This window comes from Entelurus aequoreus, linkage group LG18 (assembly GCF_033978785.1).
Source record: "Entelurus aequoreus isolate RoL-2023_Sb linkage group LG18, RoL_Eaeq_v1.1, whole genome shotgun sequence".
NCBI lineage: Eukaryota > Metazoa > Chordata > Actinopteri > Syngnathiformes > Syngnathidae > Entelurus > Entelurus aequoreus.
The window spans coordinates 11,717,460-11,742,459 of NC_084748.1; the positions used below are offsets into that span (position 1 = coordinate 11,717,460).

General features: G+C 38.7%; 1 protein-coding gene across 2 annotated transcripts in view; it reads right to left on the reverse strand.

The window, feature by feature from the left end:
* Positions 1-10,479: 10,479 nt before the first annotated feature.
* c1qtnf6b (C1q and TNF related 6b) overlaps positions 10,480-25,000 on the reverse strand; it is a 19,731-nt gene continuing 5,210 nt past the window's right edge. The window contains exons 2-3 of one of the 2 annotated variants that reach the window (XM_062026504.1): positions 22,016-22,201; positions 10,480-11,460 (exon numbers count right to left, since the gene is read on the reverse strand). In XM_062026504.1, coding sequence (XP_061882488.1) covers positions 10,913-11,460; positions 22,016-22,193 — 726 coding nt within the window. In that variant the 5' untranslated portion in view covers positions 22,194-22,201 and the 3' untranslated portion in view covers positions 10,480-10,912. The remainder of the gene's footprint in view (positions 11,461-22,015; positions 22,202-25,000) is intronic. The other variant, XM_062026503.1, reaches the window with a different exon arrangement.

Here is a 25,000-nt window from a genome sequence, read left to right on the forward strand (position 1 = left end):
CAAATAATAATAACTACGACATTTACGGGGAAATTTTGATTTGACTGCCATCTGAGCTGGAAACTTTAGGCCACGCGGTTGATTGAAGCTTAAAAGCTAGCATAAAACATCATCATGCTAACATTAGCTTGTTGTCAATGGAACAGTTAGCATACTTGCAAGATGGAAACAAGTCTCAAAATCCACAAGTTTTTGGTTGAAATGATCAAGATTTTTTAAAATGTTGGCATAAAGTGTTAGCATGCTAACGTTAGCTTGTTATCATGCGAACAGTTAGCATACATAAGAGATGGATACAAGTCTCATAATCCACAAATTTTTAGTTTAAATGATCAAAATTAGTTAAAATGCTGGCATAAAATATTAGCATGCTAAAGTTGCGAGATGGAGACAAGTCTCAAAATCCATGGATTTTAGGTTTAAATGATCAAATAGCTCAAATGTTAGCATGATAATGTTTGCTTGTTATCGTGGGAACAGTTAGCATATCTATCTATCTATGCTATCTGAGCTGTAAACTTTAGGCCTGCGGTTGATTGAAGCTTAAAAGCTAGCATAAAACATTAGCATGCTAACATTAGCTTGTTATCAATGGAACAGTTAGCATGCTTACAAGATGGAAACAAGTCTCAAAATCCACAAATTTTAGGCTTAAATGATCAAAATTTGTTAAAATGCTAGCATAAAATGTTAGCATGCTAATTCTTGCTTGTTATCATGGGAACAGTTAGGATAAAAGAAAGATGGAGACAAGTCTCAAAATCCACAAATATTTAGGTTTAAATTATCAGTATTAGTTAAATTGCTAGCTTAAAATGTTAGCATGCTAATGCTTGCTTGTTATCATGGGAACAATTAGCATACTTGCAAGATGGAAACAAGTCTGAAAATCCACAAATTTTAGGTTTAAATGACCAAAATATGTTAAAATGCGGGCATAAAATGTTTGCATGCTAACGTTAGCTTGTGATCATGGGAACAATTAGCAAACTTGCAAGATGGAGACAAGTCTCAAAATTTACAAATTTTAGGTTTAAATGATCAGAATTAATTAAATTGCTACCATAAAATGTTAGCTTGCTAACGTTAGCTTGTCATCATGGGAACAGTTGAGCATACTTGTAAGATGGATACAAGTCTCAAAATCCACAAATTTTAGGTTTAAATGATCAAAATTTGTTAAAATGCTGGCATAAAATGTTAGCATGCTAACGTTAGCTTGTTATTGCGAGATGGAGACAAGTCTCAAAATCCACGGATTTTAGGTTTAAATGATCAATTAGCTAATATGTTAGCATGATAAAATTTGCTTGTTATTGTGGGAATAGTTAGCATAAATACCAAATCCATAATTTTTAATCAAAATTACTTAAAATACTAGCATAAAATGTGAGGATGCTAACGTTAGCTTGTTATTGCAAGATGGAGAGATGTCTCAAAATCTATGAATTTTAGGTAAATTATAAAAACTTGTTAAAATATTAGCATGCTAACATTTGCTTGTTATGAGAACAGTTAGCATGCTTATAAGATGGAGATAAGTCTCAAAATCCACACATTTTATATATTAGTTAAAATGCTAGCATAAAATTTTAGCATGCTAACATTTGTTTGTTATCATGGTAACAGTTAGCATACTTACCAGATGGAGACATGTTTCAAAATCTATGAATTGAAGGTTTGATGATCAAAATTTGTTAAAATGTTAGCATGCTACTGTTAGCTTGTTATCAATGGAACATTTAGCATACTTGAAAGACGGAAGACAAGTCCAAAATGTATGAATTTTAGGTTTAAATGTTAAAAATTTGCCCTAATGTTAGCATGATAACATTGGAAAAGTTGGTGTACTTCTGTTTTAAGCAAGTTTTAAAAGCTATGGTTTGTTGGCTTGAAAGAATAAAATCAGTAAAAATACCAAGATAAAAAGTTAGCACGCTAACATTAGCTTGTTAGCAATGGAACGGTTAGCATTCTTGCAAAATGCAGATGGCTTTCAAAAGCCATGAATTTTAGGTTAAAAAAAAAAACTATTTAAAAAATTTGCCAAAATGCTGCTAAAAATGTTAGCATTCTCATGTTAGCATGATAACATTGAAAAAGTTGGCGTAATTCTAAGTTTTAAGCAAATTTTAAAAGCTATGGTTTTTTGGCTCAAAATAATACAATCAGTAAAAATACCAGCATAAAAAGTTAGCGCGCTAACGATAGCTTGTTAGCAATGGAACAGTTAGCATACTTGCAAAATGCAGATGGATTTCAAAAGCCATGAGTTTTAGGTTTAAAAAAATGATTTAAAAAATTTGCCAAAATGCTACTAAAAATGTTAGCATTCTTATGTTAGCGTGATAACATTGGAAAAGTTGGTGTACTTTTAAGTTTTAAGCAAGTTTTAAAAGCCATGGTTTGTTGGCTCAATATAATACAATCAGTAAAAATACCAGCATAAAAAGTTAGCACGCTAACGTTAGCTTGTTAGCAATGGAACAGTTAGCATACTTGCAAAATGCAGATGGTCCTCAAAAGCCATGAATTTTAGGTTTAAAAAAATGATTTAAAAAATTTGCCAAAATGCTATTAAAAAATACATTAGCATGCTAATGTTAAAATGTCAATATAACGTCAAATGTTTTTTTCATTTATTTTATTTTTTTTAAATTAAAAAATACACTTTTTTTACGGCACAAACAACGACATCCGGGGTATTTTAATGTTCGCGGCGCTTAAATGAAATAAGTGACGTGGCCGAAAAGGGGCGTTTCCAAACGAGCAAGCCTGGTTGCCAGGTCCAAGTAATGACCCCCCCTCGTTACCCACAAGCAAAACACTGCGCTTTTGTCGGATGACACCCTTGAATGCGAATATTAATAATTGTTTTATTTTGTTCCCCCAGGTGCACTGATTGTACAAAGTCATAGTTGTTATTTTTATACTTTTGTTTCAGTGCTCACGATTGTTTTAAGTGTGTACATCCCATGAACGAGTGTGTGTGCGTGTGTTTGTGTGTTTCCGGTTCTGGTCCCGCCCCTTCAGAATAAAATGGCGACCACTCCTTCCTGAGTCCCCACAAAACAAACTTCGGTTCGAGCTTGGCGGAATCTGAAAGAAGATGTACATTTGTAAGTGACGTGAAAATGATTTAAAAACAAGAACACGTGTTCTTTATGACTGGCTGTATGTTAACTATGAAAAAGATATAATAAATTAATTTTAAACAAATAAACGAGTGTTGTTGATGTAGTTGTCTCCTCCCGCCGCTAGAGGAAAGTGTTATGTTATTCATTCGCTTCTGGGTGGAAAATAGGGGAACAACGCGTTTTTATTTCAAACAAAAACAAAAAATTGGCACTAAATACATCCAAATAGTTGGGGTGTTTTTGTCAGCCTGTATGGAGGTTAGTTAATGTGAAATTATGCTGACAATTTCATTGAATTAAAAAAAATGTGTGTGTTTTAAAACAATGGGGTGTCAACACTGAAGTCACGTGATACGGGACAACTTTCCCGGAAGTGGGTCAAGCAAGGAATTTTTCTGCACTGAATTTTGAAAGGGACAAGCGGTAGTAAAATGGATGGCTGGTTGGTTGATTTTTTTTCTTCTTTGAATTATTTTAGGTCTTGACTTCAGAAATACTTTATTTTATAAAATAATTTATTCTTTATTTTTCAAATTTTAATTTCCCCTCGGGGATTAATAAAGTATTTCTGATTGACTTAAAACCCACTTTTATTTTATTTTACGTGGTCCTATGTGTCTTTTATTGGTTTGCTCTATTTCTTTTGTTTGTCTTGATTATATATTAGTGTTTTTATTATTATTATTAATATTGATTTTTATTTATATTATTTATCCATCCATTCATTTTCTACCGCTTGTCCCTTTTCCATCTATTTGTTTATTTTAATTGATTGCATTATTGTATCTACTGTTCTTTTAATTGTATTACTTCTTAATTGTTTTTTCTATGTGCAGCACCTTGGAAACTGTTTGTTAATAGTGCTATGTATAAAAAAGTGGCTTTGTAAAAAACCCTGTATTTTTACAAACTTAATTTTTAAACACTCATTTTGCTCATACGTTTTTATTCAATGAAATTGTCAGCATAGATTTAATGTAAAAAAAAAAATCAGTTGACAAAATTTAAACGCCCAAATATTCAGTTGTGTCAAAAAAGGCTTTTGTATTAAAGACACAAATTAACCACCATAATGTATTTTTTATTTATTTGTTTTGTATTTATTTATTTGGACCACAAATTAACCTCCATAATGTATTTGTCTCAATAGAGTTAACATTTTCTTACTTACTGAATATAATTGTGTTTAATCGACTAAATGCGTCATAAGTTGACAAGAAAACACGAATTTAAGATGTTATGGTATATTGTTTGATTTAAAACTACACAATTAGAATAATTATATGCTGTGGTTTCTACCGCCCTCTTGCGGCTTGAGTCTGGTACAACAGCACACGCTTGAAAGTGGATGCGATACACAAAACGGCCACAAGAGGGCAGCGTTGGCGTAATGAACAAAACGAACAAAAGTATTTAGACACAGCTTTTTAAAGCTGCACTGAGGACAGAGGAAATGTGGTTGCAATTAAGTGTGTATGTGTGTGTGTGTGTGTGTGTGTGTGTGTGTGTGTGTGTGTGTGTGTGTGTGTGTGTGTGTGTGTGTGGGCGGGGTCAAACAGCTTCGAAGGCCAGCCACGCCCACTAAAAAACCTTCAAAGTATGTTGCGAACGCCATAGACATCTTATAAGTAGACACAGCATTGGCTGCTGTGACGCGAGAAATTGGGCCGCCATCTTGAAGTGGTGATGAGGAGCCGGCGAGCAGCCTAAACTGACAGTTGACAGGTAGAAAACAAAGCTGGTGTTCAGCGTTTTCCTGCTCAAATGAGCGGACAGTTGAAAATAGGAATCGGGGGATTACCTTTCACAAGTAAGATTTAACAATAACGTACTATTGGTTGTATTTTGTGAAAAGAATATTACCACAGAGTTGAGAAGGAGCAAAGATCTTCAATAGTACTGAAATCGTAGCCGCTAGCAAACAAGAGTATGACCATAATAGAATTGCTTGTCAATGAAATTAATTCAATTTAAAAATGTCATACTTGAGTAACATAAAGTTGAAATAAATGATGAAGATAAAGATTGTAAAACAGAATTTGGTTTTATTCTGAATCCAGTGAATCAGAATGGTGGTTTTAGCTGATATAAAGACTTTTAGGTGTTTGTATATGTTTAAGTATTTGGCAGACGCTTTTATCCAAACCGACATACATAAAAAATACATATAAAACAATCACTGTAAACATGATCATTTAAGGGAAGAATGTAATACAAAATATCAATACAAAGTGTCAAGACAGAATAAACTCTCTGCTGCTGCAGCAGCAACAGAGATACAGTCTATAAGATATATAGATATCTAATGTATTCATACATTGTTTATGGATATACGCATGTATATATAACCTAATCATATTGTTTCTTCAATTTAAAAATAGCTGATCGTTTTTTACCCCCTTCTCTGGGATGATAATTATATTCCCAGTTTTGATCTCGGACGTCTGGTCATTTATAGCATATATTCTATTACTGTCAAGCAAACTATGAATAATAAAACACGCCAAAACATGTGTCCTTTATCATAGCTAGACGCATGACAAAAAAACGCGTGAAAATCAGTGGTATTCGGTGAGGTAAGATGAATTAAATGCGCTGACAGTTCATTGCTCCTGCCAAATGAATTGCACTGAGTGGAGCGGATCACCACTCCAAGATGGCGGCCCCGCGTCTCGTCAGCGCCACTAGGCAGTAGCGCTCGATGCTGCGTCTTCTTATAAGATGTCTATGGCGAGCACACCTCTGTTAAACACGCACTTCTTTTGCTACATATGTATGGCAACAAAATGATGCCTTTACAAAAAAATAAAAAATATTGACTTTTGATTGACACGTTTTTTCTTAGTGTGGTTGGGTCATTTCAAGAATCTAAAAAAAGTGCTCTAAATATCATACAAGCATAAAAATCTTTGTAAAAGATGATTCCAACATATTTAAAATGCGTCCTGTGCTCCTTTGTGCTTGACTTCAAAAAAGTATAGGAAAGATGTTGCAGTGGTTGTCATGTGACTGTCACGTGACTGTCATGTGACTCTGCCAGGCGACGACTTCCACAAAATGGCGGCGTGTCAAGTAAGAGCTTTTATTTTATTTTATTTTTATTTTTATTTTTTACATTTGACACTTGTAATAGGTTTTAAATCTTACAATTGAACTGTTATTCAAATCTTAATTGTATTTCTTCGTGTAAAACAAGCTGGTAAAACATATTTTTTATATATTTGTATTCAATCAATTCATTGCTATCAACAAAATGGCCGTGGGTCAGGTAAGCTAGCTCATTACTAAAAGTACATTATTGTACTTTAAAGACTAATTTTAAAAGCAATTTAACGCTTTCAATGCTTCAATAGGGCACTAAATGTTGCAATTAAACTGTTCTTAATATATTTGTAACACAATGTCTGTAAAAACAAGCCAGTAAAAAATCTCTCTTAATGCAATGTCATTGTGTCAAGTAGGCAAGCACGTTTCTAAAATGTTTTGCCATTAAAACACATTTTAAAGCAATTTTACAAATGTTATACATTAATAGGGTGTCAAATATTAAATCCAACTGTTGTTATTATGTTCAATTCATGTAAAACAACGGGTAAAATATCCATTTAAACATAATAGCATTGTGTTAGTTTAGCTAGCTCATTTCCAAAAGTGTATTTTATTAGTATTTGTCACAATAATACCGCCAATAAGACCAAATACATACACGTTTCAATGATTTTTATTTAATATACATGCTTTAATATAGTACTTTTGTACTGTACGCTATCAAAGTTTATGGTCACAAGCCAAGGGTAGTGCGTGGAAGAGCAAGATGGCAGATAGAAGCAAGGAAATATGTTTCCTGCGTGGGTTAAAGAACCCTTGGGGATAAGATGAGAGTTTTGGACGAGTAAGATGAGGTTGCGGGGGATTCTAGTCCAGACGCCAGAAGGAGGCCCCGGGCTAGACCTTTAGGACACACTGGAGGGATTCAATCTGGAACAGGAAGTCCGGGCCTGCCTCCTGAGACCACCACCCCCACTACCACTAACTGATAAGCGGAAAGAATGTCTTCTATGATCCACGGTTTGAGTTCAAGCACAAACAGATTTTGTTATGGTTCAAACTTTTTCAACAAGGGGTGTCCAAAGTGCGCCCTGGAGGACATTTTAGGCCCGCAGCTTGTTTTTTATTGGCCCCTCAGCATTCTGTGAAAACATCCAGTTCCTTGACAATCAGTCCATCCATCCATTCATCCTTCCATCCATCCATCCATCTTCCTCCGCTTATCCGAGGTCGGGTCGCGGGGGCAGCAGCCTAAGCAGGGAAGCCCAGACTTCCCCAATCAATCAATCAATCAATGTTTATTTATATAGCCCTAAATCACAAATGTCTCAAAGGGCTGCACAAGCCACAACGACATCCTCGGTTCAGAGCCCACATAAGGAAAAACTCACAACCCCGTGGGTTGACTATGAGAAACCTTGGAGAGGACCGCAGATGTGGGTGACCCCCCCACCCCCTCTAGGGGAGACCGGATGCAATGGAAGTCGAGTGGGTCTAGCATAATTTTGTGAAAGTCCAGTCCATAGTGGATCTAACATAATAGTGAGAGTCCAGTCCATAGTGGGGCCAGCAGGAGACCATCCCGAGCGGAGACGGGTCAGCAGCGCAGAGATGTCCCCAACCGATGCACAGGCGAGCGGTCCACCCCGGGTCCCGACTCTGGACAGCCAGCACTTCATCCATGGCCACCAGACCTGTGCCACCCCCCTCCACAAGAGGGAGCGGGGCAGAGGAGAAAAGAAAAGAAACGGCAGATCAACTGGTCTAAAAGGGGGGTCTATTTAAAGGCTAGAGCAGGGGTCACCAATCCTTTTGAAAGCAAGAGCTACTTCTTGGGTAGTGATTAATGCGAAGGGCTACCAGTTTGATACACACTTAAATAAATTGCCAGAAATAGCCAATTTGCTCAATTTACCTTTAACTGTATGTTATTATTAATAATTAATGAAATTTACACTTAATTGAACGGTTTAAAAGAGGAGAAAACACGAAAAAAATGACAAATACATTTTGAAACATAGTTTGTCTTTGTCAATTTCGACTCTTTAAAATTCAAAATTCAACCGAAAAAAAGAAGATTAAAAACTAGCTAATTCGAATCTTTCTGAAAAAATTAAAAAAATAATTTATGGAACATCAATAGTAATTTTTCCTGATTAAGATTAATTTTAGAATTTTGATGACATGTTTTAAATAGGTTAAAATCCAATCAACACTTTGTTAGATTATATAACAAATTGGACCAAGCTATATTTCTAACAAAGACAAATCATTATTTCTTCTAGATTTTCCAGAACAAAATTTTTAAAATAAATTCAAAAGACTTTGAAATAAGATTTAAATTTGACTCTACAGATTTTCTAGATTTGCCAGAATAATTTTTTGGAATTTTAATCATAATAAGTTTGAAGAAATATTTCACAAATATTCTTCGTCGAAAAAACAGAAGCTAAAATGAAGAATTAAATTAAGATGTATTTATTATTCTTTACAATAAAAAAAAATAAATGTACTTGAACATTGATTTAAATTGTCAGGAAAGAAGAGGAAGGAATTTAAAAGGTAAAAAGGTATATGTGTTTAAAAATCCTAAAATCATTTTTAAGGTTGTATTTTTTCTCTAAAATTGTCTTTCTGAAAGTTATAAGAAGCAAAGTAAAAAAAAATAATGAATTTATTTAAACAAGTGAAGACCAAGTCTTTAAAATATTTTCTTGGATTTTCTAATTCTATTTGAGTTTTGTCTCTCTTAGAATTAAAAATGTCGGGCAAAGCGAGACCAGCTTGCTAGTAAATAAATAAAATTTAAAAAATAGAGGCAGCTCACTGGTAAGTGCTGCTATTTGAGCTATTTTTAGAACAGGCCAGCGGGCTACTCATCTGGTCCTTACGGGCTACCTGGTGCTCGCGGTCACCGCGTTGGTGACCCCTGGGCTAGAGTATACAAATGAGTTTTAAGATGGGACTTAAATGCTTCTACTGAGGTAGCATCTCTAACTGTTACCAGGAGGGCATTCCATAGTACTGGAGCCCGAATAGAAAACTCTCTATAGCCCGCAGACTTTTTTTTGACAATGAATAAAACACATTATTAGACACAAAATCACCTATAAAACAAAGCTAAAAAGTAAACGTTGTGTTAGACTGGACCGTCACCTGACCTGGCTCAAATAAAACAACTGTGCAAGACCTCCTTCTACCACCTCAGGAACATTGCTAAACTCCGCCCCTCACTCACTCTCCCTGATGCCGAGAGGCTCGTCCACGCCTTTGTCTCCTCCAGGCTAGACTACTGAAACGCACTTCTTGTCGTGGACCCCCGGCAAGAACACCCAGAAGCTGCGATACATACAGAATAGTGCTGCTAGGATCCTGATGAGAGTGCGGAAATACGACCATATCACACCAATTCTCAAAATCCCTTCAGTGGCTCCCTGTTCCACTCAGGATTGAATACAAAGTCTCCCTACTAGGCCACCAGTGCCTCCATAGAAATGCGCCCCTCTACCTCAAAGAACTGCTCACCCCCAGGTCCTCCACACGACACCTCCGCCCTCCGAGGACAAAGCTACGAACAATGGGAGACCGGGCTTTCTGCTCCGCCGCTCCCAGTCTGTGGAACGCTCTCCCTGACCACCTGAGGGCACCACAGACTGTGGATGCTTTTAAAAAATGCTTAAAAACCCTTCTTTTTTTTAAAAAAAAAGCCTTTTTTGGATAAATGCATACTATTTCTAGCTATTAGGTTGTTCTAGTTTTTATTTTTATTTATTTTTATTATCAGTTTTTTTTAATACACTGTAGCACTTTGAGGTTGTTTGCTCAATGTAAAGTGCTTTTTACAAATAAAATCTATTATTATTATTATTATTAAGAGGGAAAATGAAATATATGAATATGATGCAATATAATTAGTCAAATGTATCAATATTATATAAATATGTCGTTAAAAACTAAATACAATTAATTCGATTGACATGTTTACTGCAAATTATTTGCCACAAATTTAAAAAGTTATTTCCAGAAATTTCCCTAGTTTTAAGAGCTATTCACTTATTTTTAGTCGCCGATTAATCTCAATTTTAGCAGGAATAATTATGTTTACTATGCTCCTTTAAAAATGTTAAAATTGAGAAAATAGCTATTCAAATGAGATGTTTTGGTTTTCCCCCTTGTAGATAATTTAAATGAAAGATTATTCAACATCTCGAAGATGCTTGATTTAATAAGTTTTCAGAATAAAATACCTATTTTTTTTACTTAAAAATCCTGCTCATTTATTATTATTATTATTATTATTATTATTATCAGATAGCTGATATAATCCATTATTACATGTCAAACTCAAGGCCCGGGGGCCCGCCACATCATTTTATTTGGCCCTCGAAAGCCTGGAAATAATATGCGTCATTAAAGTACTTTATATGCAGATTTAATCTGTAACCAACTTGAGATTTTTGGAGTATTTTATTTAAAGTGCCCCATTGGGATGCGATATCATTTTAAATAGTGCAGGATAAGACATTTTGTATTCTTAGACCATAGTCAAGGAGCTACCGGTAGCACTCTGGACACCCGAGTATATATTGACCTGAATTGGATCGGGTTTAAGCACCATCTTTAAAATGGAGGTGTGGTGGTTTGCATGCTGGGAGGACTAGTCCTGGTGTGGATGTGTTCCAGTCTTGCTAGAATTCGAACAGAGCACCACGCATTGTGACCCGTGGTCACTGGAGACCGGGCGCCACCAGGTACCCGTTGAAGGTGATGTAAACGTCCACGTCGTCGCTGTAGACGGCGTTCTCCCGCTCGCGCTTGTAGAGGCGGAGCCACACCTCGTCGTCCTGCGCCAGCTCCAGCATGACGCTCTGGCTCTGCATGATGGAGCGCTCGCTGGGCTGCGCGTAGAGGATCACCTGCTCCTGCTCGTTGTGCATGAGGTGCAGGTAGGTCTCCTTGAAGTTCCAGGTGTGGACGTTGACGTTGAAGAAGTAGACGCCGGGCACGTAGCAGTAGAACTTGCCTTTGAACATGTTGAAGTGCTCGTGCGGGTTGACGAACACCGTGTCGAACACCAGCGCCTGGTAGTAGTCCACGCTGTGCAGGGACTTGCGGCGACCCACCGAGAAGGACGACTGGGGGGTCTTGCAGGGGTCCCCGGGGGCGCCCGCTTGGCCTTTGCTGCCTTTGAAGCCTACCGGTCCGAGTTGGCCGGGGGGTCCTTCCAGACCTGACTTACCAGGCGTGCCTTTATCCCCTCTGTCGCCTTTATCACCTGTACAGTGGGGGGGATGATAATTAATACCTTGTTACCTTGATCATAGCATGGCAAATAATCTACAAAACCCAAAACCAGTGAAGTTGGCACGTTGTGTAAATGGTGAATAAAAACAGAATACAATGATTTGCAAATCCTTTTCAATTTATATTCAATTGAATAGACTGCAAAGACAAGATATTTCATGTTCGAACTGAGAAACTGAATTTTTTACAGCTTAAGTTGTTCAACAGTCCGGGGTCTCTGTTGTGCTATTTTAGGCTTCTTATTGCGCCAACCCTCCCGATTTTCCCGGGAGACTCCTGAATTTCGGTGCCCCTCCCGAATATCTCACGGGGCAACCATTCTCCCGAATTTCTCCCGAATTCCACCCGTACAACAATATTGGGGGCGTGCCTTAAAGGCACTGCCTATAGCGTCCGCTTTTCCTCCATACAAACAGCGTGCCGGCCCAGTCACATAATATATGCGGCTTTTACACACACACAAGTGAATGCAAGGCATACTTGGTCAACAGCCATACAGGTCACACTGAGGGTGGCCTTATAAACAACTTTAACACTGTTACAAACACGCTGTGAACCCACACCAAACAAGAATGACAAACACATTTCGGGGGAACATCCGCACCGTAACACAACATAAACACAACAGAACAAATACCCAGAACCCCTTGCAGCACTAACTCTTCCGGGACGCTACAATATAAACCCCCCCTCCCCCTTCGGAGGTATCAAGGTTGGCAAGTATGGCTACAGTGTATTAAAAAAAAAAAGATAATAAAAAAAATAAAAACTAGAACAGCCTAATAGCTAGAACTAGTATGGATATATATATAAAAAAAAGGCTTTTTTTTAAATAAAGAAGGGTTTTTGAGGCTTTTTTAAAAGCATCCACAGTCTGTGGTGCCCTCGGGTGGTCAGGGAGAGCATTCCACAGACCACCAACCCCCGCCCACCTCAACCCCCACAGTTTCCAAAAACAATTTGAAATGTGGACTCGTCAGAACACTTTTACACTTTGCATCAGTCCATCTCAGATGAGCTCGGGCCCAGCAAAGCCGGCGGCGCTTCTGGGTGTTGTTGATAAATGCCTTTTGCTTTGCATAGTAGAGTTTTAACTTGCACTTACGGATGCAGCGACAAACTGTAGTTACTGACAGTGGTTTTCTGAAGTGTTCCTGAGCCCATGTGGTGATATCCTTTACACACTGATGTCGCTTTTTGATGCAGTACCGCCTGAGGGATCGAAGGTCACGGGCAATTAATGTTTGTTTCCGCTTACATGCAGTGATTTCTCCAGATTCTCTGAACATTTTGATGATAATACGGACCATTTAATTGAAAGATTATTCAACATCTCGAAGATGCTTGATTTAATAAATGCAAGTTTTCAGAATAAAATACCTATTTTTTAACTTAAAGGTCCTGCTGATTTTTTAGTATTTCAAATCTTAATTTAAGATTTTTTTTAAGAAGTAAAATTATCTGTCCGTGCAGCTCGTTAATTTCTCTAGTTTTTAGTACAAAACCCAAAACCAGTGAAGTTGGCGGCGTTTCTGGGTGTTGTTGATAAATGGCTTTTGCTTCCTATAGTAGAGTTTTAACTTGCACTTAAAGATGTAGCGACAAACTGTAGTTACTCACAGTGGTTTTTTTTGGAAGTGTTCCTGAGCCCATGTGGTGATATCCTATACACACTGATGTCACTTTTTGATGCAGTATCGCTTGAGGGATCCAAGGTCCGTAATGTCATCGCTTACGTACACATTGATTTCTCGAGATTCTCTGAACCTTTTGATGTTATTATGGACTGTAGATCCCTAAATTCCTTGCAATAGCTGGTTGAGAAATGTTGTTCTTAAACTGTTGGACAATTTGCTCACACATTTGTTGACAAAGTGGTGACCCTCGCCCCGTCCTTGTTTGTGAATGACTGAGCATTTCATGGAAGCTGCTTTTACACCCAATCATGGCACCCACCTGTTCCCAATTAGCCCGTTCACCTGTGGGATGTTCCAAATAAGTGTTTGATGAACATTCCTCAACTTTCTCAGTCTTCTTTGCCGCTTGTGTCAGCTTTTTTGAAACATGTCGCAGGGCATCAAATTCCAAATGAGCTAATATTTGCACAAAATAACAAAGTTTTCCAGTTCGACCGTTAAGTATCTTGTCTTTGCAGTCTATTCAATTGAATATAAGTTGAAAAGGATTAGCAAATCATTGTATTCCGTTTATATTGATGATGTACACAACGTGCCAACTTCACTGGTTTTGGCTTTTGTAAATATATATATCATTTATTTTTGAAAGTTAGCAATTGATTTTGAATTGGGATGAATAAGAATCATGATTTGGATGTGAATTGATTTGTTGTCATCGGTTCAAATGTGAACGGTACATCCTCGGTGCAAAGTAGATGACAAAAAGGTCTGTGAGGGTCTTGGCGTGAACTGAAGCCAAAGTGGTAGTGAAGCCTTTACGAGGGTCGTAAAAGAAAAAAGGGAGAGCTCTTAAAACAAGGATCCAGTTTTTTGTTTAGGAACAGGAATGGACGTGGTTTAAAACGAGCGACAGCAGTATTAGCCCAGCGCCAGACCGACTGACAGAAATAAAAGCCAAAACCACGCTAAAGTTAGCATGCTAACAGTTAGCATGTGTCAAGTACCATGATGTACGACTCGAAGGAGTACAGCTGCAAAATTAGCTAAATAGGTTAGCATGCTGACATACTAACATTAGCATTCTGAAAGTAGGCATGTGTCACGTACCAAGTTATATGACTGAGGTATACTGCTGCAAAATTGGCAAAAAAAAGTGTGCTAATGTTAGCATAATAGCATGCTAACTTTAGCATGCTAACAGTTAGCATATGTCAAGTACCAAGATATGACTGAGGTGTATGACTGCGAAATTTACTTTAAAAAAATTAGCAAGCTAACTTTAAGCATGTTAACAGTTAGCATGTTAGCACACTAACGTTAGCATGCTAACAGTTAGCATGTGACAAGTATCAAGATGTATGACTTTGAGGTGTACAGCCGCACAATTAGCTAAAAAGGTCAACATGCTAACATACTAACATTAGCATACTGACAGTTAGCATATGTCAATTAACAAGTTATATGACTGAGGTGTACGGTTGTAAAATTGGCTAAAAAAAAAAATAGTGTGCTAATGCTAGCATAATAGCACTCTAACTTTAGCATGCTAACAGTTAGCATGTGTCAAGTACCAAGATATTACAGAGGTGTACGACTACAAAATTAGGTAAAAAAAATAAATAAATTAGCAAGCTAACTCTTAGCATGTTAACAGTTAACATGTTAGCACACTAACGTTAGCATGTTAACAGTTAGCATGTATCATGATATATTACTTTGAGGTGAGCAGCTGTAAAATTTGATAAAAAGGTTAACATGCTAACATACTAACATTAGCATACCGACAGTGTTAATTAACAAGTTAAACGAATGAGGTGTACGGTGGTAAAATTGGTTAAAAACATTAGCGTGCTAATGTAACCATGCTAACACGATAAAGTCAGCTTGCTAACAGTTAGCATGTGTCACGTACCAAGTTATATGACTGAGGTGTACTGCTGTAAATTTAGCTTAAAAATTAGTGCGCTAACAAGTGGCCGAAAAAGATGGATGGATGCAAACGTTAGCATGCTAACAGCTAGCATGTGTCAAGTACCAAGATATTACAGAGGTGTACGACTACAAAATTAGCTAAAAAAATAAATAAATTAGCAAGCTAACTCTTAGCATGTTAACAGTTAACATGTTAGCACACTAACGTTAGCATGTTAACAGTTAGCATGTATCATGATATATTACTTTGAGGTGAGCAGCTGTAAAATTTGATAAAAAGGTTAACATGCTAACATACTAACATTAGCATACCGACAGTGTTAATTAACAAGTTAAACGAATGAGGTGTACGGTGGTAAAATTGGTTAAAAACACTAGCGTGCTAATGTAGCCATGCTAGCATGATAACGTTAGCTTGCTAACAGTTAGCACGTGTCACGTACCAAGTTATATGACTGAGGTGTACTGCTGTGAATTTAGCTTAAAAATTAGTGCGCTAACAAGTGGCCGAAAAAGATGGATGGATGCAAACGTTAGCATGCTAACAGCTAGCATGTGTCAAGTACCAAGATATTACAGAGGTGTATGACTACAAAATTAGCTAATAAAAAATAAGCAAGCTAACTCTTAGCATGTTAACAGTTAGCATGTTAGCACACTAAAGTTAGCATGCTAACAGTTAGCATGTATCATGATACATTACTCTGAGGTGTACAGCTGCAAAATTTGATGAAAAGGTTAACATGCTCACTAACAGTGTTAATTAACAAGTTAAACGACTGAGGTGTACGGTGGTAGAATTGGCTAAAAACATTAGCGTGCTAATGTAACCATGCTAACACGATAACGTCAGCTTGCTAACAGTTAGCATGTGTCACGTACCAAGTTATATGACTGAGGTGTACTGCTGTAAATTTAGCTTAAAAATTAGTGCGCTAACAAGTGGCCGAAAATGATGGATGGATGCAAACGTTAGCATGCTAACAGGTAGCATGTGTCAAGTATCGAGGTATATTAGTCTGAAGTGTACAGCTGCTAAATTGGCTAAAAGAGTTAGCATGCTAACGATAGCACCGATGCACTGCTGCATGTAAATAAATGGGTGCTTCTTCCACAGCAGGCCCATAACAAAGGAAAACATTGGGTTTGGTCATTCTTTTCAGGGACCTAAATTGCAGTTTGCACGTATGAAAGTCTTGGAATCCTCTTATGTGCATCTGTCAGCTTGTGGGTGACCTGGAATGTCTTGCTTCAGTCGGTGGTGGAGACTCTGTGGTTCCTGACTGTGGACCAAGAAGTCACAGTTGGAGTGACTTGTGTGCCAGTGTGAACGTGGCTGTGAGTGGAAGAGGAAAAGTCTTGTCATTCCACAGTCCTGCGAAGGATGGGTCCGCTCACAGTGCAGGCCCTTTAGTTCTCGTGGAGCTCTGATTACATGTTCTCATCACAAAAAAAAAACCCTTCCCCCTGGGCCGTGTGAGCATCTTCTGTCGTCACGTCTCTGTCTCTCGTCAAACTGCAAGCTGATTTGGAAATATGTAAACACAGAAGTGGTGATGGGGTTCAGAAGAAATAGACATGCAAACTTAACGAGCTGAATAAACGCGGGGGTGATTTACTGATATGAGCCATGACTTTGGTGAGTTGTGTGACTGTGCTGAACAAACAAAGACAAATGACTTATTAACTGTAAGAAATAATAATAATAGTACGTTTTTTTTCTGTTCCAGTACACTTTTTAAGCACTGCAGGGGAACATAGGCTATGCTATGCTACACTACGCTCTACAATGCTATGCTATGATATGCTGTGCTGTGCTATGCTATGTTTTGTTACACTATGCTGTGCTATGATATGCTATGCTATGTTATGGTATGCTATGTTATGCTATGCTATGTTATGCTATGCTGTGCTACACTACGCTCTACTATGCTATGCTTTGTCACGCTATGGTATGCTGTGCTATGATAGGCTATGCTATGCTATGTTATGCAATGCTTTGTTACGCTATGCTATGATATGCTATGCTACATTACACTACGTGACTACGCTCTACTATGCTATGCTATGCTTTGTCATGCTATGATATGCTATGATATTCTTTGTCATGCTATGCTATGCTACACTACGCTCTACTATGCTATGCTTTGTCATGATATGCTATGATATGCTATGTTTTGTTACACTATGCTGTGCTATACTTACGCTATGCTACGCTACGCTATGCTATGCAATGCTTTGTTACACTATGCTATGATATGCTATGCTACACTACACTACGCTCTACTATGCTATGCTATGCTTTGTCATGCTATGGTATAATATGCTATGCTACACTTTGCTTTACTATGATATTCTTTGTCATGCTATGCTATGCTACACTACACTACGCTCTACTATGCTATGTTTTTTCATGCTATGCTATGCTATGATATGCTATGATATGCTATGTTTTGTTACACTATCCGGTGCTATACTTACGCTATGCTACGCTACACTATACTATGATATGCTATGCTATGTAATGCTTTATTACGCTATGATATGCTATGCTACACTATGCTCTACTATGATATTCTTTGTCATGCTATGCTATGCTACACTACACTATGCTGTACTATGCTATGCTTTGTTATGCTATGCTATGATATGCTATGTTTTATTACACTATGCTGTGCTATACTTACGCTATGCTACGCTACACTATGATATGCTATGCTATATATGCAATGCTTTGTTACGCTATGCTATGATATGCTATGCTATGATATGCTATGCTACACTACACTACACTCTACTATGCAATGTTTTGTCATGCTATGCTATTCTATGCTATGATATGGTATGCTATGCTACACTATGCTCTACTATGATATTCTTTGTCATGCTATGCTATGCTATGCTACACTACACTACGCTCTACTATGCTATGCTTTGTCATGCTATGGTGTGCTATGATATGCTATGTTTTGTTACACTATGCTGTGCTATACTTATGCTATGCTACGCTACACTATGCTATGATATGCTATGCTGTGCAATGCTTTGTTACGCTATGCTATGATGTGCTATGCTATGATGTCCTATGCTACACTACACTACGCTCTACTATGCTATGCTATGCTTTGTCATGCTATGGTATGCTATGCTATGATATGTTATGCTATGCTACATTATGCTCTACTATGATATTCTTTGTCATGCTATGCTATGCTACACTACACTACGCTCGACTATGCTATGCTTTGTCATGCTATGCTCTGATATGCTATGTTTTGTTACACTACGCTCTACTATGCTATGCTTTGTCATGCTATGCTATGCTATGATATGCTATGTATTGTTACACTATGCTGTGCTATACTTACGCTATGCTACACTATGCTATGATATGCTAAGAAATGCTTTGTTACGCTATGCTATGATATGCTATACTATGATATGCTATACTACACTATGCTCTACCATGATATTCTTTGTCATGCTATGCTATGCTATGCTACGCTACACTACGCTCTACTATGCTATGCTTTGTCATGCTATGGTATGCTGTGATATGTTTTGTTACACTATGCTGTGCTATACTTACGCTACACTAAGCTCTGCTATGCTATGCTTTTTTACGCTATAGTATGCTATGCTATGCTTACGCTCAGCTATGCTATGCTTTGTTACGTTATGGTACGCTATGCTATGACAAGCTGTGCTGTCCTATGCTATGTTTTGTTACACTATGCTATGCTAATTCTATACTATGCTAACTTGTTTCACCTCCTTTGTAATGTTCCGAGGTGGGCTTCGAGTATTTAAAGGGGCTCTATCCCACATGTCCGACTTTTACGACTGGCGTACACTTCACATTTGAACCGTTTCTCAACGGTGCCAAATTTTGATACTTTTGTGTCTGTTTACGTGTTAATAAATGTACATTTTTGAAATGATCAAATCTAAAAGAATAATGTAACTTTTAACAACGACAACTAAGACGTATCTTTTTCATTGAGTTTCATTTCCAAGTATGCATTTATTCACGCATGCATGTGTTTCCGTAGTCAGGAAGTAGTCTTTGCCATTAAGTGAAACGTACCAGTCTTGTCTTTCGTATCCTACAAAGTGTTTATACTGTAAGTAATGTACTATAGTTACACACCGGCTGTTTGATTGTAACGTGCATCTCAGTTGTGGCTTTTGTTACCAAATGGCGAGGTGTTACTAATGCTAATCAGAAGCATGTATATGGCATATGCAATGTAAATTAGCATCGAGCTAGCACATTTCGGAAAGTGGTGCCTTTGTATCGGACGCACAACAAAAGTATCAAAACAAGATTTTACTTAATACGATTCGGACTTAAATTACACTGATCGGCTTGAAATTTCTCGCACATGCTGTTAGAATAACTACATGTACGTTATCACACAACTCTTATGCTTAAAGGCCGTTGCTATAGTTGTTACCTATTGTGGTCTTTTCTGCTTCGTGCAAGGGCACAAAACTTGTTATCTTCCACGGCATATGAGGGGTGGCCTCGCCGCAGATGTTTTCTTTGCCTTAGCCCGCTAACAGCCGAGGGCTTCAAGTACCTCAACGAAGATAAGACGACAGCACGCAGACGAAGCACAGACAAGGCAATCACAAATTGTGCGTACTGGAGCTGCTTTGCATGATATATGTGACCACACCCTTTAGAAGCAGCCTCAGTGATATTGACTAGGGAACTCCTAAATAAATAGAGGAGCGCGTGGGGCTGTACCTTTAGAGCGTGGTGGGAGACTGTAACTGAGTGTGCAGCTCCAGACGTTTCTCCTCATGAGCTAAATTGGACTCCGACTCTGCGTGACTCCTTGCTTCTTGTCTTGTTTGATAGATAGTTCGGTGTTTGAACCTGACACATGCGCTCCACAAAACAACCCACTGTAACTTCCAGGTGTTTAGTTAACTAGGGAACTCCTGAATAAATAGAGGAGCGCGTGGGGCTGTACCTTTAGAGCGTGGTGGGAGACTGTAACTGAGTGTGCAGCTCCAGACGTTTCTCCTCATGAGCTAAATTGGACTCCGACTCTGCGTGACTCCTTGCTTCTTGTCTTGTTTGATAGATAGTTCGGTGTTTGAACCTGACACATGCGCTCCACATAACAACCCACTGTAACTTCCAGGTGTTTAGTTAACTAGGGAACTCCTGAATAAATAGAGGAGCGCGTGGGGCCGTACCTTTAGAGCGTGGTGGGAGACTGTAACTGAGTGTGCAGCCCCAGACGTTTCTCCTCATGAGATAAATCGGACTCTGTCTCTGCGTGATTCCTTGCTTCTTGTCTTGTTTGATAAATAGTTCGGTGTTTGAGCCTGGCACATGCGCTCCACAAAACAACCCACTGTAACTTCCAGGTGTTTAGTTAACTAGGGAACTCCTGAATAAATAGAGGAGCGCGTGGGGCTGTACCTTTAGAGCGTGGTGGGAGACTGTAACTGAGTGTGCAGCCCCAGACGTTTCTCCTCATGAGATAAATTGGACTCTGTCTCTGCGTGATTCCTTGCTTCTTGTCTTGTTTGATAAATAGTTCGGTGTTTGAGCCTGACACATGCGCTCCACAAAACAACCCACTGTAACTTCCAGGTGTTTAGTTAACTAGGGAACTCCTGAATAAATAGAGGAGCGCGTGGGGCTGTACCTTTAGAGCGTGGTGGGAGACTGTAACTGAGTGTGCAGCCCCAGACGTTTCTCCTCATGAGATAAATTGGACTCTGTCTCTGCGTGATTCCTTGCTTCTTGTCTTGTTTGATAAATAGTTCGGTGTTTGAGCCTGACACATGCGCTCCACAAAACAACCCACTGTAACTTCCAGGTGTTTAGTTAACTAGGGAACTCCTGAATAAATAGAGGAGCGCGTGGGGCTGTACCTTTAGAGCGTGGTGGGAGACTGTAACTGAGTGTGCAGCCCCAGACGTTTCTCCTCATGAGATAAATTGGACTCTGTCTCTGCGTGATTCCTTGCTTCTTGTCTTGTTTGATAAATAGTTCGGTGTTTGAGCCTGACACATGCGCTCCACAAAACAACCCACTGTAACTTCCAGGTGTTTAGTTAACTAGGGAACTCCTGAATAAATAGAGGAGCGCGTGGGGCTGTACCTTTAGAGCGTGGTGGGAGACTGTAACTGAGTGTGCAGCCCCAGACGTTTCTCCTCATGAGATAAATTGGACTCTGTCTCTGCGTGATTCCTTGCTTCTTGTCTTGTTTGATAAATAGTTCGGTGTTTGAGCCTGACACATGCGCTCCACAAAACAACCCACTGTAACTTCCAGGTGTTTAGTTAACTAGGGAACTCCTGAATAAATAGAGGAGCGCATGGGGCTGTACCTTTAGAGCGTGGTGGGAGACTGTAACTGAGTGTGCAGCTCCAGACGTTTCTCCTCATGAGCTAAATTGGACTCCGACTCTGCGTGACTCCTTGCTTCTTGTCTTGTTTGATAGATAGTTCGGTGTTTGAACCTGACACATGCGCTCCACAAAACAACCCACTGTAACTTCCAGGTGTTTAGTTAACTAGGGAACTCCTGAATAAATAGAGGAGCGCGTGGGGCTGTACTTTTAGAGCGTGGTGGGAGACTGTAACTGAGTGTGCAGCCCCAGACGTTTCTCCTCATGAGATAAATTGGACTCTGTCTCTGCGTGATTCCTTGCTTCTTGTCTTGTTTGATAAATAGTTCGGTGTTTGAGCCTGACACATGCACTCCACAAAACAACCCACTTTAGTCTAATCGCCAGGAAATTTGGCACTAACGTTTAAGGGACTGACAAGCACATGCATGTAGAATTTGATGAAGATTGGTTGAAAAACATCAAGCAAAACGTCTTTAGCAGCTAACAATATTTAGCTACTGATTATACAACCATTATTATCCTAATGCTAGCATGTCTTAGTAAACATTGTGACAATTTTGAGTCCACCTTCTGGTACCTTTGAGGATGGTCATGTTGACCACGGTGTGGACCTCGGGCACGCGGTAGTGGGCGGGGCCGGCCTGAGGCTCCGTGTGGTCGCAGCAGCGGCGGCAGTATCGCGAGGGAGGCCGGGAGGGGGAGGGCAGGCAGCACGCCAGCGGCAGCAGCAGAAGAAGCCTCAAACACGCCGCCATCGGAGCTGCTGGTAAAAAAAAAAAAATGTTTTAATTTATATTTTTTGTCATAAAAAAATACAACCATGCGTGCTTCCGGACTGTATCCCTGCAGACTGTATTGATCTATATTGATATATAATGTAAGGACCAGAAATATTAATAACAGAAAGAAACAACCCTTTTGTGCGAATGAGTGTGAATGAGTGTAAATGGGGGAGGGAGGTTTTTTGGGTTGGTGCACTAATTGTAAGTGTATCTTATGTTGATTTAATTTAAAAAAAAAAAATTTATTTTTTTTAAATTTCTTGTGCGGACCGGTACCGCGGCGCGGCCCGGTGGTTGGAGACCACTGCTTTACAACACTCGAAATTTAACCATATCTTGCAAGAAATGTGTACATGTTTATTAAACACCATGTAGAAGGCCATTTTGGTTTTTAGGTCCTATTTTAGGGGGAAATTGGGCTGGTTCCATTTTTCTTTAGTTTTTTGTAGGGATGTCCGATAATATCGGCCTGCCGATATTATCGGCCGATAAATGCGTTAAAATGTAATATCGGAAATTATCGGTATCGTTTTTTAAAATTATCTGTATCTTTTTATTTTATTTATTTTTTTTTTTATTAAATCAACATAAAAAACACAAGATACACTTACAATTAGTGCACCAACCCAAAAAACCTCCCTCCCCCCATTTCTTTCTGTTATCAATATTCTGGTTCCTACATTATATATCAATATATATCAATACAGTCTGCAAGGGATACAGTCCGTAAGCACACATGGTTGTGCGTGCTGCTGGTCCACTAATAGTACTGACCTTTAACAGTTAATTTTACTCATTTTCATTAATTACTAGTTTCTATGTAACTGTTTTTATATTGTTTTACTTTCTTTTTTATTCAAGAAAATGTTTTTAATTTAGTTATCTTATTTATTAATTTTTTTTAAAAAGTACCTTATCTTCACCATACATGGTTGTCCAAATTAGGCATAATAATGTGTTAATTCCACGACTGCATACATCGGTTGATATCGGTATCGGTTGATATCGGTATCGGTAATTAAAGAGTTGGACAATATCGGAATATCGGATATCGGCAAAAAGCCATTATCGGACATCCCTAGTTTTTTGTTTGGTTTTTTTTCTAATCAAAAACACATTTATTGTGTCTGTAGAAGGTGTTGAAGAAGGTGTCACAGTCCAACAAAAAACAAGCTGTGGGTCGCAAATGGCCCCGGGTCACACTTTGGACAACCTTGGTTTAGCTGAGGGGTTCCAAATCTTTTTTACACTGAGGGCCACAGTCTGAGAAATCAGAGGATGTGAGTCATTGGTGGTTCTCACCTTCAAAACCAGTACCAGATTTTTCTTTTTCTTACAAGAACTAGAAAATGCATTTTCGGTAGAAATTTCACTTGAAGGCTGAAAAGCTAAAGCCGAACTGTCAGCACGCTGGCAAGATAGTGTCAAGTAACCAAACATATGAGCAAAATGAGCATGCTAACAGTTGGCATAAATCCATCCATCCATTTTCTACCGCTTGTCCCTTTCGGTGTGGTGGGGGGTGCTGGAGCCTATCTCAGCTGCATTTGGGCGGTAGGCCTGGCACACCCTGGACAAGTCATTTTGCATAAGTGAATTACCAAAATACATGACTCTGCTAAATTAGCTAAAAAATCTAGCATGCTAATGCTAAAATGCAATCTGTACCAGAACATATTACTCTAAAGTGTTTACCTGAACAATGTGTTTAACATGCTACAACAAGTGACAAAAATGACTTAAGTGTATACCTGCAAAATTAGCTAAAATAAAAACAAACTAGCATACTAACTGCCAGGTATCATCCGTCAATATTTGAACCTGGCGTGCTAATATTAGAACGCTAACGATTGTTGGCCGTTAAAAAATTGGCTACGGGCCGCAAATGGTCGCACTTTGAAGACACCTGCATTACTCAATCAGAGGCTGGATAAGATTTTTTCTCTCTTTCAAGACATTTTGGACAGTTGGAAACACTTTGGGTAAGACCCTTTTCCTGTTGCATGGAACACAAAGCAAGGTCCATAGAGGCTTGGAGGAGTTAGGCGTGGAAGAAATTGACTCCGAGCCCGTACATAAAAAAAATGTCTTGTATCTGCAAAGACTCCACATTGACTTTTGTCCGTACAGCGCTCGGCCTTAAACCATAACACAAGCGGTACTAGTGGTGTACCACGAGAGGCCAAAATACACCCCAGGAGTGTTCTGTTACTGTTTTTGTAGTACTAGCAAAGACCTTTATTCCACTCTAACACTCTTCCTTCAGCGTGCCAACATGTGCATTGAGTTTAAATGGAGGTATTCTGGCTAAAAGTGAGTAGCATATGTTTTGAGTTACGTAACGCTGCGCTTGGTATACTCAGAGTATGGACTATGGACGTAGACCAGGTCTGTACTGTACTGTGTATACAATGTGGCACATAGGAGAGTTAGGAATGTTGCAAAAGTGAAATATGTGCCTGTGTATGTGTGTGATATGAAATATTGTTGAAACGTGTGTGTAATAGTTGGTGTGTGTGTTAGTGTGTGTGTGTCTGTGTGGCATTTTGAATGTACTGTACAAGGTTCTCATATTACAACAGGCCCACAGACTGACAGCTCAAAGGATGCGGGGGCCATTTTGGTAGTTTTTGGTAGTATTTTAGAAACTGGAACCTGCAATTGTGGAAGACATTCCGTGTGAATGCTGAAGAACCAAAGATGCACTGAAATGCTAACAGTTATAGCCCGCTGGCTGGATAGCGTCAAGTAACCAAAGATTTGAGCTAAAAATAAAAAAA